Here is a 17,360-nt window from a genome sequence, read left to right as displayed (position 1 = left end):
GGGTTTTCGGCAATTAAATTGATATAAACAGATGACTCATGGGTTTTTGGGATCGCTAAACACGAATATGCCGTCAGAATTGACCTCCGGAAGACATGGTGGCCAGGGCCACTGCAAGGGACGTCATCTTCTAGAGTCTCGATGGTTCTCGGCATTTAATTGATGCAAATGAATTACAGGAGGGTTTTTTGAGGTCGCTAAACACGAATATGCCACCAGAACCGACTCCCGGAGCACCTGCTTTCCAAGGTCAATGAAAGGCGCTCCTGGAGTTTCGAGGGTCTTTGGTACTACATTAATACAAACGGATTAGTTATAGGTTTTTGGGGTTGCTGAACACGAATGCTTCATCAGCACAGACAAAGGAGCACCTGGTGCCTAAGATATGTTATCTTCTGGAGGTAAAAACCTAAGAGTAAACAAATTTGATTCCTCCATTTGATTTCTCCGAAAATATCCACTTAAACAACAAAATGGAAGTCAGAATAGATGAACAACTTCAGAACATAAATATACCTAGACATAGTCAGAGGAATAAAACGGGAGGACTCATTGAGCCATATCCTCTTCAACTTAATCATACATAAAGTCATAAAAAGTGTCAACAAAGACGTGGGAAGTCGTTTTTGGTATCATTCGCTTTTTTCTTGTGAAACTTTGGGACTTACCCATTTCCTTACGCCCCGCTCAAATGGTCAGATTTTTGAAATACATATACACTGTTTTGCATGTACTTAACTTACCTTATCTTAATCTGACGATTTCGAGTTTTACTAAGGATAGATTTCTTTTTTGCCCCCCCCCCCATTTAACGAACACCCTATTCATTAAGAGCCAATATATGGTAGAGGTACATTTTCAGGGTACAAGGTTTCTCCCCATGTAATAATCTGACGCGCTCGAGTAACTGCAAAAATCCCCTCTTGGGCTCCCCTACCATTAGGGATATTATCAGAAAATGCTTTAAAAACAAAAATATTCAAATGTAAATGATAAAAACTCTTCTCATTATAAACTAAATTAAGATCACAGCGTCTCTTTTGTATTAAAAATCAACCAACTCAAAAGTTTCGTAAAAAATAAAAAACTAAAATTGACAAAATTTCTTGTAACACCCGAATAATTTTCAAAATAGAACAAACATAGGTGTAACCGGGGGGGGGTTTGGGGGTTATAACCCCCCATTGGGATGTACTTTGAGCTCTATACGCTTAACACCATAGCCCTCAGAGACCTTCCAGTAGTTGTAATCCCCCCCTTTCAGGTAGTTGTAACCCCCCCTTAGGATCATCCTGGTTACGCCTATGAACAAAATATTGTTTAATACAGCGATTCCCTAACTGTGGTACGCGTACCACCAGTGGTACGCGACGATTATTAAGGTGGTACGCAAGCAGCCATAGGACATACACAGTAAAATTTACTGAGTTAATAACCCCACGGCGCGTGGGGGCGTCGCATCTAGTTTGCATTAAGCTCCGCCTATTTTGCTGGCCAGCGCATCTTTCGGCGACGCGAGTACGCGAGTCAAACAGTGTCAAACAGATAAGTGGTTTAGTAGTGTAAAAAGACCTTGTGCTCAAAATAATGTACCACCATTGCTCAAAATAATGTTCATCTCAAGAATTAAATTGTGCAGTGATTCAAGATGATGTTAAAAATTCTTTACCATCGAGTTCCACTTCGGAGCCAAATTGTGCGGTAAGTCAAGAAGATAAAATACCTACTAAAATTCGAAAAATTACTAGAAAATATGACCCAGAATACATAAATATTGGATTTACGGTGACGGATGTAAATAATGAGCCACGCCCTCAGTGTGTCATCTGCTTTGAAATTTTATCAAATCAAAGTATGAAACCCTCATTAATATATCGTCATTTTAACACAAAACATTCTACATTAGTAAGCAAACCGAAGGATTTTTTCACCCGAAAATTAACAGAAATGAAAAGCACTAAGAAAGTCATGTCTTCATTTACTGGTAGTACCGAAAAATCAGTAGATGCATCATTCTTAGTTAGCCTAAGAATAGCAAAGTCAGAAAAAGCTCACACAATTGGCGAAGAGTTGTTGTTACCTGCAGCAAAAGATATGGTTATCTGTATGTTGGGTGAGGCGTCAGCTAAAAAGCTAGAACTGATATCACTGTCCAATAATACCGTTCAACGTAGGATCGACAGTATGGCATCAAATGTTAAAAATAAAGTCATCAATCATGTAAAAAGTAGCGATTTCTTTTCGATACAACTTGATGAGAGTACAGATGTAACGAACTATGCTCAACGTATGGTTTACGTGCGGTATATACATGAAAATAAAACAATTAAGGAAGATTATTTATTCTGTGAGCCGTTATCAACACGAACTACCACGGATGAAATTTTCAACAAACTGGATGAATTCTTTGCTGAAAATGGACTTGACTGGATGAATTGCGTTGGCTTCTGCTCTGATGGCGCTCGAGCTATGATAGGTAGATTCGGAGGTGTAGCCACAAAAGTAAAATCTGTTGCTAAGAATTGTACTTTTATGCATTGCAGTATACACAGAAAAGCGTTAGCAGTAAAACGAATGCCCGAACAATTTAAAAATGTTCTCCAAGATGCAATCAAGGTGGTAAATTTTATTAAATCTCGGGCACTTAACTCTCCTTTATTTTCAAACTTGTGTTCCGAAATGGGAAGTAACCATATTCAGTTTCTGCTACATACAGAAGTTAGATGGCTTTCGCGAGGCAAAATGTTACATTCTGGCAGTTACGTTCTGAGGTGCAGCTGTTCCTGATGGGGACTGTTTTTGAATTACGCAATCGACTGACAGACGAACACTGGCTTATATCATTGGCTTACTTATCAGACATTTTCAATCGCATCAACGACTTAAATCTAAGTTTGCAAGGTAGATCTACAAATAGATTTTCAGTAAATGACAAAATAAAAGCATTTATCAAGAAATTTCAAATGATTGAAAAGAGCGTGTCGTATGAGAACCTAGCATCTTTTCCTAATTTAGAAAATTTTATAACTGAAAATGAACTTACAGTGAGTGAAATTGTGATCAATAACATCAAAAATCACAGCCAAATGATCGTTGAAATATTTGAAGAATATTTTAAAGAAGATTATTCGGAGTTCAATTGGATAAGGAACCCATTCGTTTCGGATCTGGATAGTGTTCGTGAAAATTTCAGTGTAAATGAAAAGGAATCTCTGATAGAGTTATCTTGCGATGGAGCTTTGCAAGTGGAATTCAGGAAAGAAGAACTGTGTGAATTTTGGCTAAAAGTTAAAAATGAATATCCATCGCTGTCCAGAAAAGCATTACTGCTTCTAATTCCATTTACAACCACATATCTCTGTGAGAGCGGATTTTCTGCTATGTTGATAATAAAAAATAAATATCGTAACAAGCTTAACATAGACACTAATTTGCGCCTGAAATTAAGTACGACTGAGCCAGATATTTCCTCTCTTGTCTCGAACATGCAGCATCATTTTTCGCACTGAGTATATTGTGTTTTTTCCTATAATTAATAAATAATAATGTCATAAACAGTTGTTGCAGTTTTTATTACTTTACCATTTTCAAGGTTTTTTAAAGATTACCACAGTTCAGTGGTACGTTACTAATTTATAATTTCGTGTGTGGTACGCGAGATTAAAAGTTTGGGAACCACTGGTGTAATAGATGGTGTGTCTTCCACGACCCTAATAACTGCTTGGCAACGTATTGGCATACTTTCCACTAAATTTTCTAGCACATCTTGCATGATTTGCATCAAAAGTTGCGGCAATAGGTTTCTTAGTTGCTGAAGAATTTCAGGACTTGGCTCGTGTGCATCTAAGGGTTTGCTCACTACGGAGAGCAATGGATTGTATCCTCGCCTAGTATCTATTGTTGTCGTCCCTTCGTATTTACTCAGTGTTTGGCTTGGCGCCTCGTACTGAGCACAACTTGATGCTCTCTAGAGTTGATTCCAAGCATTTTCAATACAGTTAAGATCAGGAGACGTCATGGTCCATGTGGTGAGACCGCTCCCGTCTGAAAAAATTTCTGATTCGATTTTTTTGTGGATTAATATTCAAAAATGTCCCCTTTAAACAAATCTGAAGGGTGCCGGGCGGAATTTTTGGGCAGAAATTGTTTAAATAATTTTTTTAAAAAATAAAAAAGATCACGTTTTTTTGCTCTGGAACATACAGGGTGAGTTTTTAGTGCGGGATCGGTCGATAATTCCATTATGGTATAAAATATCGAGAAAAGTTATTTAAAAAAAATGTAGGCAATGATATTCTCCACGCTTGGAAAATATGTCCATTTCTACAGGGTGATCAGTAACTGCGTGGTATATCAAACATATAATTTTTTAAATGGGACACCCTATATATTTTTTCATATTTATATTCCCCTCATAATTCTTGTTCATATAATATATAGTTTTGCATCACTATACAGAGTATTTAACGAGTTATGACCATTTTTATTTCGAAATCACCATGAGTATATAAAGAAGTAATTCGTAGTCAATAATTTGTTTTATGTAATAAGATAAAAAATATACTGTAGTTTTTAAATTAAGTCCAATTCACATCATTGACGAATATTTGTATACAGGGTAAACTACAAAACCAAATTACGATTTTCTCTATTTTTTTAAAAGGATCACCCTATATTTTATTTTTCAACATTATTGTATTTAATATACTCTTTCATTTTTATATAGCATTCCCTATATCTAAACTGATTACTTTCCGAGATATTTTTAGTTTTCTTCAAATTTCGGGAATACATTCAATTTTTCTAGTAGAAATAAGTTAGTATTGAGTGATAAACAAAATTTTTTTTATTAGATAAATAACTAACACAAAATATAAACCATAGCAATATGCAGTGAATATACCAATAAATGTGATATTAAGAAATTATCATATTTCCCTAATATACAAGAATCGTAAAATTCCTACAAAAAAAACTTTGTATTGTATATAATAATATAACAAGATTATTTTTATTCAATAAATAACTTACATGAAACATAAATCAAAACAATATACAACTGATGTAACAGTTTTTAGATTGGTATATCAACAGCATTCTAGGCCAAGAATTTTTTAGTAGAACATTCATTTTTATAAGCACTTTTAAACTACAAAACAAAATTACGATTTTCTCAATTTTTTTTTACTAGATCACCCTACATTTTTTTTTGAAATATTGTATTTATGGTACTCTTTCATTTTTATATAGCATCTCCTATACCTAAACTTATTAGTTTCTGAGATATTTTTAGTTTTCTTCATTTGCCATGAATACATTCAATTCTTATAAATATAAATAACTTAACAAATACGTATTATGTAATAATATAAGAAATATTTTCATTTAATAAATAACTAACAAAAAAATAATAAACCATAACAAAATTTAATGAATGTACCAATTAATGTGATGTTAAGGATATAAGTATAAAGTAAATGTTGAAAATGACCACTTTCAACGTCTATGCAATTTTGTAACCGATATTCAAATGACCGAGCCACATTTCTAGCATTTTTGTAAGTCAATATTATTAAAAGCTTTTTTTATTCTATTTTTCATATCATCAAGCGTTGTTGGATGCTTCTGGTATACAAGGTTTTTTATATAGCTCCACTTGAAAAAAATCAATTTTGGAAGAACTGGAGCACCGTCGTATAAAAACCTCAACCGTCAAAAAATGTGGACCAATCACATAATCTCTAACAATATCACCTTAAACATTTATAGATCACCTAGTTTGAGTGTTAACAAAGTACGGATTTCTTGATGCATATTAATGAAATTTAATATGAAAATTATATTATTAATAACTGCGGGTCACAATCTGCAATTAGGAATGTGTTACTAAAAACTTCTTGGCTTAGAATGCTGTTGATATAATAATCTAAAAACTATTAAATTAGTTGTATATTGTTTTGATTTATGTTTTGTGTGAGTTGTTTATTGAATAAAAATAATCTTGTAATTTTATTATACACAAGATACCTATATTTTTTTAGGAATTGTATGATTCTTGTATATTAGGGAAATATGATAATTCCTTAATATCACATTTATTGATACATTCATTGCATATTGCTATGGTTTATATTTTGTGTTAGTTATTTATTGAATAAAAATAATTTTGTTTAATTATCATTCAATACCAACTTATTTCTACTAGAAAAATTGAATGTATTCCCGAAAGTTGCAGAAAACTAAAAATATCTCCGAAAGTAATAAGTTTAGATATAGGGAATGCTATATAAAAATGAAAGAGTATAATAAATACAATATTTTTGAACAGCAAAATATAGGGTAATCCATTTAAAAAAATAGAGAAAATCGTAATTTGGTTTTGTAGTTCACCCTGTATACAAACATTCGTCAATGATTTAAATTGGACTTAATTTAAAAACTACAGTATATTGTTTATCTTACTACATAAAACAAATTATTGTCTATGAATTACTTCTTTATATAAAGGGTGTTAATCTCATAGGGATTTCGAAATAAAAATGGTCATACCTTGTTAAATACTCTGTATAATAATGCAAAACCCTATATTATATGAACAAGAATAATGAGGGGAATATAAATATGAAAAAATATATAGGGTGTCCCATTTAAAAAATTATATGTTTGATATACCACCCTGTTATTGATCACCCTGTAGAAATGGACATATTTTCCAAGCGTGGAGAATATCATTGCCTACATTGTTTCTAAATAACTTTTTTCGATATTCTGTACTGTAATGGAATTATCGACCGATCCCGCACTAAAAACTCACCCTGTATATTTATAGGTTCTTTGGGTTATTTTAAACAAGAAAGGTACCTTGTAATTTTTCTTAAAAATTTATACTTTTCGAGTTATAGGCGATTAAAAATCTGAAAAATGCGAAAATACGCATTTTCGAGGCTTAAAAACTCATTTAAATTAGTATTTTTGAGGTTGCCAGATACTTAAATTGGAGATTAAACATCCAGCTTCAAGATTCTGAAGAGTGATCGTGTCCAACCTTAATTTATACCGTTGTTTTTTATTGTTAAATATGCATGTTCTCAATAAATTTTCTCAAAAATTGATAATTTTCGAGTTATAAGCGATTTAAAATCTGAAAAATCGAAAATACGAATTTTCGAGGCCTAAAAACTCATATTTAAATTAGTATTTTTAAGGTTGCCAGATACTTAAATTGAAGATTAAACATTCAGCTTTAAGATTCTGAAGAGTGATGGCGTCTAACCTTAATTCATACCGTTGTTTTTCAATTGTTAAATATGAGTATCCTATTTTTTTGCCGGTGCGGCGAGCTCTATTTCAAAAATCTCCTATTTTCCTCCGAAAAATATTTTTTCTAGATTCTTTAGGATATTCTAAATAAAATAAGTTTCTTGACATTTTTCTCAAAAGTTAATAGTTTTAAAATTATAAGCGATTTAAAATCCAAAAATGCGTTTTTTGGCATTTTTCGGATTTTAAACCGCTTTAAAATCGGAAAAATGCCACAAAACGCATTTTTGGATTTGAAATCGCTTATAATTTTAAAACTATTAACTTTTGAGAAAAATGTCAAGAAACTTATTTTATTTAGAATATCCTCAAAAATCTAGAAAAAATATTTTTCGGAGGAAAATAGGAGATTTTTGAAATAGAGCTCGCCGCACCGGCAAAAAAATAGGATAAACACTCATATTTAACAATTGAAAAACAACGGTATGAATTAAAGTTAGACGCGATCACTCTTCAGAATCTTGAAGCTGAATGTTTAATCTTCAATTTAAGTATCTGGCAACATTAAAAATACTAATTTAAATATGAGTTTTTAGGCCTCGAAAATTCGTCTTTTCACATTTTTCAGATTTTAAATCGTTTATAACTCGAAACCTATCAATTTTTGAGAAAATTTACAAGATACCTTTCTTCTTTAGAATGAACCACAAAATTTAAAAATAGGTATATCTTTCGGGGCAAAAACAGTGATCTTTTGTATTTGTTTAAAAAAATTGTTTAAACAATTTCTGCCCAAAAATTCCGCCCACCTTTCAGATTCAGATTTGTTTAAATGGGACATTTTTGAATAGGAATCCACAAAGAAACCGAATCAGAAATTTTTCCAGACGGGAGCCCAGCTAGCAAGATAACGTTACATTAACGTTAAATTTAGGTTTTTTTGTATTGTTATAATTTTTTATTTTTATTATTTTTTTTGTATTTAATACGTATATTATACGTATGAATTTATTCGTCTCTAACACGTGGATTTTTGGTAGGTATAGACACGTATAAGATCTTGTTTGAGATTGCAGCGCCATCGCGTATTTATTTTGAACCTTTCATTAATAGGTACCTAACCTTACATTTCCGTGATTAAAATCGTGTTTGTTTTTATGGAGTATGGAGTTATGTAAAAAAAAAATCGAATTATTATTGTTGTGTGCCTCAATGTGATTCTTGGATAAAGCGTACCTAATAGTAATTTATCGTTTCATTCTTTCCCTAAATAGGATAATCAAAGTAGAATTCTATTCAATGACAGTTTAGTTGAAAAACGAAATATATGGAAATATCTTCTAAAAATGGGGAAGCAGCCTAGTCCTTATATGAAAGTGTGCAGTTTACGAATGAAGATTACTTCAAGGGTATGTTTGTAATACAAGTAATATAAAGTAGCTATTAATAATTTTGTCTCTTTCTCTCACATAAAAGTCAAATATATAATAAATGTTTATTTCAAATATTTAATAAATGTGCCAGCATCATTTATGTGGTTTTATTTACACAATAATTTAAGTCCTATTTATAAATATCATTTATACCCAAAATTCTCCTAAAAAGTGACGTTTTTGTGACGTTAAAAAGGTTACGTAGAAATAACGTAAAATTATTACGTAACATCGCTGTGACTTTTTTACGTATATTTTAGGTAAAATTCGATGTAACTTTTGTCGTAACTTCTCCCAAAATGTTGACGTTTGTTTGACGTTATATATACGAACACTGTTAGCTGGGAGCGGTTTTACCACATGGACTATCAGGTGTAATGGAAAATTAGGAATACCTAGATTGCCTCGATATTTAACTACAATGGCAGACCGGTGCGGAGTTTAATTATCAGCAGGAAAAGAAAGTCTTTGCCAATAGGGGCGTGAAAATGTGGAATAATATTGTTGATGACTTAATCTCTATAAATCCATCCATCCATTCGGCTGTAGTGCCGAATGGTATTACAGCCCAAACGGGGACTTAGCCTTCTTCAGCAAGCTTGTCCAATCATTTCTATTTACTGCTGTTCTTTTCCATGAACGCGTTTTTAGGAAGTTTTTGGCATCCTTATCTACTTCGTCTTCTCATCTCTTTTTTGGTCTTTCAACATATCAAAGTATCTCTCTAAATCACACTTGTCATATTTATGTTCAAAACTAATAGACCTGAAACATTTAAATATCTAAAATATCGAAAAGAATGAAGTAGGGCAGACCGGGGTTGGTTGTTACAGGGGCAGGTTGTTATTACTATTATTATTACTATTACTTACGAATAGTCGTTGACTCCATAACAAGTCTGAAGAATTTCGCGCATGTCTGTTACCTATAATATATCCAAACGACACAGCGCCAATCCATCGTATAATCCCGTAGAGTGTGGTTATGTGTTTTCATGTCTCCGAATTAAATTTAATGTGCCGAAGTAAGTATTAATATCTTTGGTAATACATAATGATATTAAATATTCTTGTGACGTGTAAATGCATCAGTATATTATGTTTCTGTTTTATTATATAGTTGCTCAATAAATATAGTTTTGTTAAAGTTATTCAGCATTTTTTACAAACCATACTTTTGGGGTTGGTTGTTACGTTTGTCGTCAGCATATATTTTACACTTTTTGTCTAACTCAATAGTGTTTAAGTTTTATTTCAGTTCTTTAATAAGTAAAAGAAGTGTAAAAATTCTGTTTGATTTATTTAAAATACATTTCTTAAAAATAGTTTTTGTTATTATTACTCTTTTAGCCAAATCTGTAACAACCAACCCCGGTCTCCCCTACTGGAAGCCATCTCGCATCTAAAAGTAGGAGAACCAGCAGGTCATGATAAGATCGCACCAGAGATGTTGAAAAATCTAGGAGTGATAGGGTTAGAGATATGTTAACAAAAATTCTCAACAAAGCCAGGCACTTGGGTACTATACCAGAAGATTGGAAAACTGGAAATATATTGCCCATTTTTAAAAAAGGGGACACAGGAAATTGCAGCAACTACAGAGGTATTACATTGTTAAGTGTGGTGTCAAAATAATACGAATACATTAAACAAGAAACCTAGTTCAGTAGTTGAACATAACCTAGCAGAACCACAAAGTGGTTTCAGAAAAGGCCCAAGTGCCCAAGACCACATCTTTACGATAAAACAAGTTATAGAAAAAACGAGAACTACAAAAACTGAAGTATATGCAGCATTAATAGATATTGAAGAAGGATTTGATAAAATTTCACAATATAAAGTATGGGAAAGCCTCGAACGAAGAAATATTGAGCCCAAACTAAGGCAGGCTATACAAAGCTTATATAAACAACAAATGCTACATTAGGAAAGATAATACCCATTCCGAAACGTTTGAGGTAAGTCATGGACTAAAGTAGGGAGCAGTACTGAGCCCAACATTATTCATCATACTAATGAATGACACCATAAAAAATGGAAGCAAAGACAAGCAAATTACACATTGGTTACCACAGACTACCCATAGGAATTTCAGTATGTGCATTTGCAGACGACCTGATGTTACTAGCACACAATGAATATGACCTCAAAAGGACCCTAATAATGTGGGGAAAAGACCTGAAGGAAAGAAATATGAAAATAAACATGGAAAAAACAAAGATAATGGTCATGGGAAATGAGGATAAACAAGTAAATATAGAGATAGAGTCTTTGCAAATAGGGGCGTGAAAATATGGAATAATATTGTTGATGACTTAATCTCTATAAATCCATCCATCTATTCGACTGTAGTGCCATTCGGCATCCTCCTTCAGCAAGCTTCTCCAATCATTTCGATTTACTGCTGATCTTTTCCATGAACGCGTTTTTAGGAGGTTTTTGGCATCCTCGTCTACTTCGTCTTCCCATCTCTTCTTTGGTCTTTAAACATATCAAAGTATCTCTATAAATCACACTGGTCATATTTATGTTCAAAACTAATAGATCTGTTCGACTATCAAAAGAAATTTCACCCCACACTATAAAAGAACCTCCTCGAAAAGGACAAATTTTCTGGACAGGTCGACAATTTCTCGGCCCTAACGGATTGGTCCAACCACGTAAGCGGCGACTATCGGAATACCTTTCATAGTGAGACTCGTCGGTAAAGAGTACAGATTCCTATTCTTCTTGCCAATTTCGATGTTCCAGATACCAAGCTATTCTTTGGTGTCTGTGCTCTGCGGGGAGTGAAAATCTTCTTAAAGGAGGTCTTGATTTTAAATTGACCTCAGAGAGCCTTCGACGTAGAGTTGCTGCTGAAGTTGCAGTTCTCGTCACATTAGAAAGCCTCCTATTCAGGATTTTATAGGTATCGAGTGACGTTCTTCGAGCTGATAGAGTAATGTAACAGTCCTGGGTAGGCGTAGTTACTCTCAGCCTTCCAGTTTTTAGCGGTTTCTCAATATTTCCCGTTTCGTTGAAACGATTGACTAACATAGAAACTACACTTTGCGATACACTAAAACTTTCACCTACATCTACTTAACTAGCCCCATCCTGGATCATACCAATAGCCATACTTTCTTCTGCACCACTTAACTCCTTCTTTCCATGCCTCTTCACTAAAAAACTTCGAAATCCTAAGGATTGTTTAGAATTCTGTACAGTTCAGAGACAGACTAAACACATGGTAGTTCATGCCGTCTACATTATTGTGATAAAAATGTACTGATAATTTCTTGTGATTTAAAAAAGGATTTAACGGGACTGTTTACTTCCATTAGATATGAAAATAATCAAATTTGTTCGATAGCAAATGTTTTATTTGAATAATACCAATATCCATAACTTTTGACGAGCAGTTTATAAAGGGCTTCACATTAAGCAGGAGACAGAAAGCCATGGATCAAAGAAAGTGCAGTAGTAGAATAGACTTCAAAATTTTAACAAGAATGACTATAATAGATGGAATAATCTCCAAGGAGTCGCAGAATTAGTAAGATTTTAAAATAAAGAAAAATAATGGTGCAGGTGTTCGTAATCACGATATACAGTATGGTGCAAATGAAAGGAATAATTTAGTTATTTCGTAAACCAGTGACTTTAGGAAAAATCCCGAAACAGGTCAATTTTCATTTTAAAATTGTGATATTTCGGCATGTATGCCATACTAGTGACGTAATCCATCTGGGCGTGATGACGCAATCGATGATTTTTTTAAAATGGGAATTGGGGTCGTGTGCTAGCTCATTTGAAAGCTTATTCAATTCTCTATTCAGTAATATAAATATTTACAAAATTGTTTATACAAGGTGCCTAAAAATATATTTAATTAAATTATTTGACAGAAAAAAAAAAGAAGAATGTATGTAATTTGTTTAATTTAAAATACATTTTACTGTTACCCGAACACAGAAAAAAATGTTTATTTCACAAATAAACATTGCTTTTCGATTAAATTTAATGTTCAAACCAGCTCCCGCCAGCCACTTGCCTCTTGAAAAAATAAACATTTTTTCTGATTTGTGGCAACAGCAAAATGTATTTTGAATTAAATAAATTACATACATTCTTCTTTTTTGTCAAATAATTTAATTTAAAAAATTGTTTTGCACACGCTGTATAAATAATTATATAAATGTTTATATTAATGAATAGAAAATTGATTTACCTTTCAAATGAGCTAGCACACGAACCCTATTCTTATTTAAAAAATCATCGATTACGTCATCACGTCATTACGTCACTAGTATGCCATATGCCAAAATATCATAATTTAAAAATAAAAATCGACCTGTTTCGGGATTTTTCCTTAAAGTCGCCAGTTTACGAAATAACGAATTTATTATTTTCATTTGCACCATACTGTATATAAGATACCACTTAATACTTTCTTAAAAATAAAAAATGTAAAATACTTACCATCATTCAAATAGTTGGCGCTTAGAAGAGCGCAGCCAACAAGGGTCAACAGCAGCACAGAATAAAAACGAAACATGATCATGTTCACTAAAGAACTACACTGATGTATCTGCATTTAAGTGTATTTATGCACAATAGCATTTATGCACTTAGTGATTATCAGGAAATAATACGATATTTTCATTTTTGGAACAGAATCTGTTTATCAGAATTAAGAAAATTCTAAATATAAATCTTTATAGAGAAAATAAATAACATAGAAAATATTTTGCAATTGTTTGTACACTCACGGACAAAAATATTGCATATTTTGAAATGAACGTGTAAAATGAAATATTTTGTGCTGCCTAAGAGTGTCCCAGTGCTGCCCCAATGTCACAGAAATATGATTTCTTTTCCGAATGCGATGTTTTAAAGTATCATATACATGGTATAATCGGATTTTTTGTGGAAGAGTCACACATAAACGAAATTAAATCACGGAATGCCAAAATTTTGAAACCATAAAGAAACTCAAGACTGAAGTTCTTACTGCCAAGGAAAAGCTTTGTAAACAGATTACGCAGAACATGAAGTTGGACAGAGAACTGCAATTAAGGATGGTTATATAACCCGAAGATTATCCTGACTTAAACACAAACCGGCTCTTTTCAGGGCCACCAATATCTGAAAATGTGAGAAGTTTTTTTACTAGATATTTGTTGTCATTTTTGTAGATTTTGTTTTCCTTTTTTTGTAATATGTATTGTAATATATCGATAATAATCGGTATTATCGGTACATCAAAAAGTATTCGATCAAAAAAATTTTTAGACTCATAGCCCGACATAATCCCTCTAAAGAATCAAAGCGTATTTTGGCGTCGGAGTTTTTTATTGCCTATGGATTAATTTTTTTTTCATCATTTTTGATGCGAAATTTCATTTATTTTTGCTTTTTAAATTTTGTTTAAAATAAATTTGGGCTGAACAAAACGCCGAAAAAAAAAATTATTTATCGGGTGTAAAATTTTCTCTATTATGGTTTTTCTGATTTTTATATGTTCACATCATGGTCAAAATACTGCGAAATCATTTTATCGGTATTTTCTTTCTTTTGACTCCGAAATCACGCCTCTGATTTATTTCTGAAATAATTTTCAGCCCTATTTTCCTTCAAGTACACCCCAAAAAAGATCAAAAAATGTTTTAGACCCCTGGACCTAAGCATAACCTAAAAAAAAATCGAAACGTATCTTTTCGTTTTTTTGATGATATCCTCGGTTCTGATCATCGTAGAAACTTCGTTTTTCCTTTAATTTGCAGGTTTTTTTTACTGCCTATAATATAATATGCTATTTTTTACAAAAAATTTGTACGCCCTTAAAATTTTTAGACAGGATATTTCTAAATAAGTGTGACGAACTTTAAGGGGTAGTTCTATATAAAAGAATAATGACTTAATGAGAATAAGTTTGCTTAATAAACATATACAGAGTTGGGATAAAGTATGGGACCAAGCAAATATCTTTGAAACAAAAAGAACAATATTTATTAAACTTTGCATGCAAGTACAGTGACGCAAAAGGCATCTGATGACATATTTTTTGTTACTACTCCACTTCCGGTTTCACCGGAAATACCCTTAACTTATTTACTTTAAATGGGACAACCTGTATATTTTTGCAGATTTTAAAAGAACTTGTTTTTTTTTAATTCATACATACCAAGTTTGGAAGAAAAAACTATTAAAACAAGAAATAGATCCCTTTACATTTAAAAAATAGGTTAATTTATTTACGTTAGGTTAGACCAATGATATTAAAAAAAAATAATTTCAAATTTTGAAAATGTTTGCTGTTCACCTCCTGACAACGTGCAAGCCTATAAATAGATTCGTGAGTAAGTTTTTGCAAGATTTCTCCACGTATTAGTTCACATTCATCAATTATTATTCTTTGTCTCAAATCCTGCAAGCATGGTGGTCGCCTAACGTAAACACGTAATTTTAGATAACCCAAAGAAAAAAATCTAACGGGTTGAGGTCCGGAGAACCAGCCGGCCACTCTATGAATCCTCTACGTCCAATCCATGGATTTGAAAATTACCTTCCAAAAAATGAAAATTCACCATAACCTATTATCATTAATATTTCAATACGATCTTTTCCACTTACATGAACCATTTTTAATACAACTTATTTCTGTCAATTAGTTCAGTAACAGTTTTACCTACTATACTAAATTCAAATAAGTCATGCAGTGCATGTAAACAAAAATTTTAGTCTACAGTATAGAGTATAGATGGTACTCGTTTATTCCCTATTACGTTGTATTAATACAAAAAATTATCTACAGACACTTTTTAACAAATTTTCTCTACCAAATTTGGTATGTATGAATTAAAAATAGCACTAGAAAAAAGAATACAAAGAAATCAGGAAACCCACATCGCTCTTATCGACCTAGAAAAAGCCTATGATAGTGTCCCCATTAGAGAACTATGGAATTCAATGAAAGACATCGGTATCGATGGAAAACTCATACAAGCAACTAGAATGTTGTATGAGACCACTAACACCAGAATCAAAAACGGCAAAAATTTCACTGAGGCATTTAATACTTCAAAAGGCCTCCGACAAGGATGTTGTCTATCTCCCACTCTCTTTAAAATATACCTTGACCAATCCTTACAGAGGTGGACAAAAGCAGTAAAACCGATGGGACTGAAAGTGGGAGATGACTCCCTATTTACATTATACTTTGCGGACGACCAAGTTGTAATAGCCCAAGATCAAGATGACTTAAGCTATATATGATACGGAAGCTAAATGAGCATTACCAACAGGCAGGATTAGTAATAAATATGGATAAGTCAGAATACTTCATAGTGGGAAACGAAGACATTGAAAACCTACCATTGGAACAAGGACATATTGTTGGTGTGAAACAATGCAAATATTTGGGAGCTATATTTAACAAACGAGGAAATAGTGAAGATGAAATACAACACAGGATCAATAAAGATAGAAGCATCACTAGATCCCTCAATTCAATTTTATGGGACAAAGATATCAGGAAGGAAACAAAGAAAAGAATATATGAAAGTATAATGAAGAGCGCTACAATCTACGGTGCAGAAGTTTGGGACATAAGTGCAAGAAATAAAAAGAAGCTACTTAGTACAGAAATGGACTTCTTGAGGAGAAATTGTCAGGTTTCCAGATTAGAAAATGTAAGAAATGAAACAATTAGAGAACGTATGAAGGTGGAAAAAACTATAATGGACGATATTGAAAAGAGACAGCTGACATGGTTCGGGCACGTTAAAAGAATGAATGAGACTCGCAGGCCGAGAAAAATATTAGAGTGGGTCCCACCGAAGAGAAGAAGAAGGGGACGACCACGGAGAAGCTGGAGGGACAATATTCAGGACGCAATGGATTCGAGGCAATTAGATGAAGATACGTGTTACGATAGAAAAAATTGGAAGCTGGGTATGGAGAGGCGGCGACAGCCGTAGAAATCCATTATATATATAAATTAAAAATAACAAGTTCTTTTAAAATCCGCAAAAATATATAGGGTGTCCCATTTAAATTAAATAAGTTAGGGGTATTTCCAGTGAAACCGGAAGTGGAATAGTAACAAAAAATATGGCAACAGATGCCTTTTGCGTCACTGTACTTATGTACTTGCATGCCAAGTTTCATAAATATTTTTCTTTTCGTTTCAAAGATATTTGCTTGGTTCCATAATTTATCCCAACCCAGTAGGTATGTCTGCAAATGAGATTTCCCAGATACGAGGTGTTGAAATTTTTTTTTTACAAACTGAAGATTTATTTATTGATCTAAAACCGGTTGAGATATGGAAATGAAATTTCATGGGTTTTAAAAATGTTATTGCTCATTTTTTGATATACAAATAAAAATTTAATATTTACCAGTGGCGCGCATACGGGTAATTGTCTAAATTTTTTAAAGAAAAAAATAGTACGCCACTGAAATATTTCAAATTAAAAATCAATTTTGCTTTCTTCGTTCAATTTGTAACAAAAGATCTGTCTTTTCTTTTTTTCATATTACGCGCCTTTTATTATGCAAGAATAAAACATCTTAACGCTTATATTATAACATAACGTATTCGAAACAACTGTGAATGTATATAAATTATTTTGTTATTTAAGAAATAAGTACTTATTTATTGTATTTATTTGTCTTTTAT

General features: G+C 32.5%; 1 protein-coding gene across 1 annotated transcript in view; it reads right to left on the bottom strand.

The window, feature by feature from the left end:
• The window catches only part of LOC126886486 (perlucin-like), an 81,986-nt gene extending 68,654 nt beyond the window's left edge, over positions 1-13,332 (bottom strand). The window contains exon 1 of the mRNA XM_050653445.1: positions 13,157-13,332. Coding sequence (XP_050509402.1) covers positions 13,157-13,271 — 115 coding nt within the window. The 5' untranslated portion in view covers positions 13,272-13,332. The remainder of the gene's footprint in view (positions 1-13,156) is intronic.
• Between the last annotated feature and the right edge of the window lie 4,028 nt (positions 13,333-17,360).

The sequence above is a fragment of the Diabrotica virgifera genome, chromosome 6 (assembly GCF_917563875.1).
Source record: "Diabrotica virgifera virgifera chromosome 6, PGI_DIABVI_V3a".
Lineage (NCBI taxonomy): Eukaryota > Metazoa > Arthropoda > Insecta > Coleoptera > Chrysomelidae > Diabrotica > Diabrotica virgifera.
Note: the sequence above shows the minus strand (reverse complement) of the source record. Positions and strands in the feature narration are given on the sequence as shown.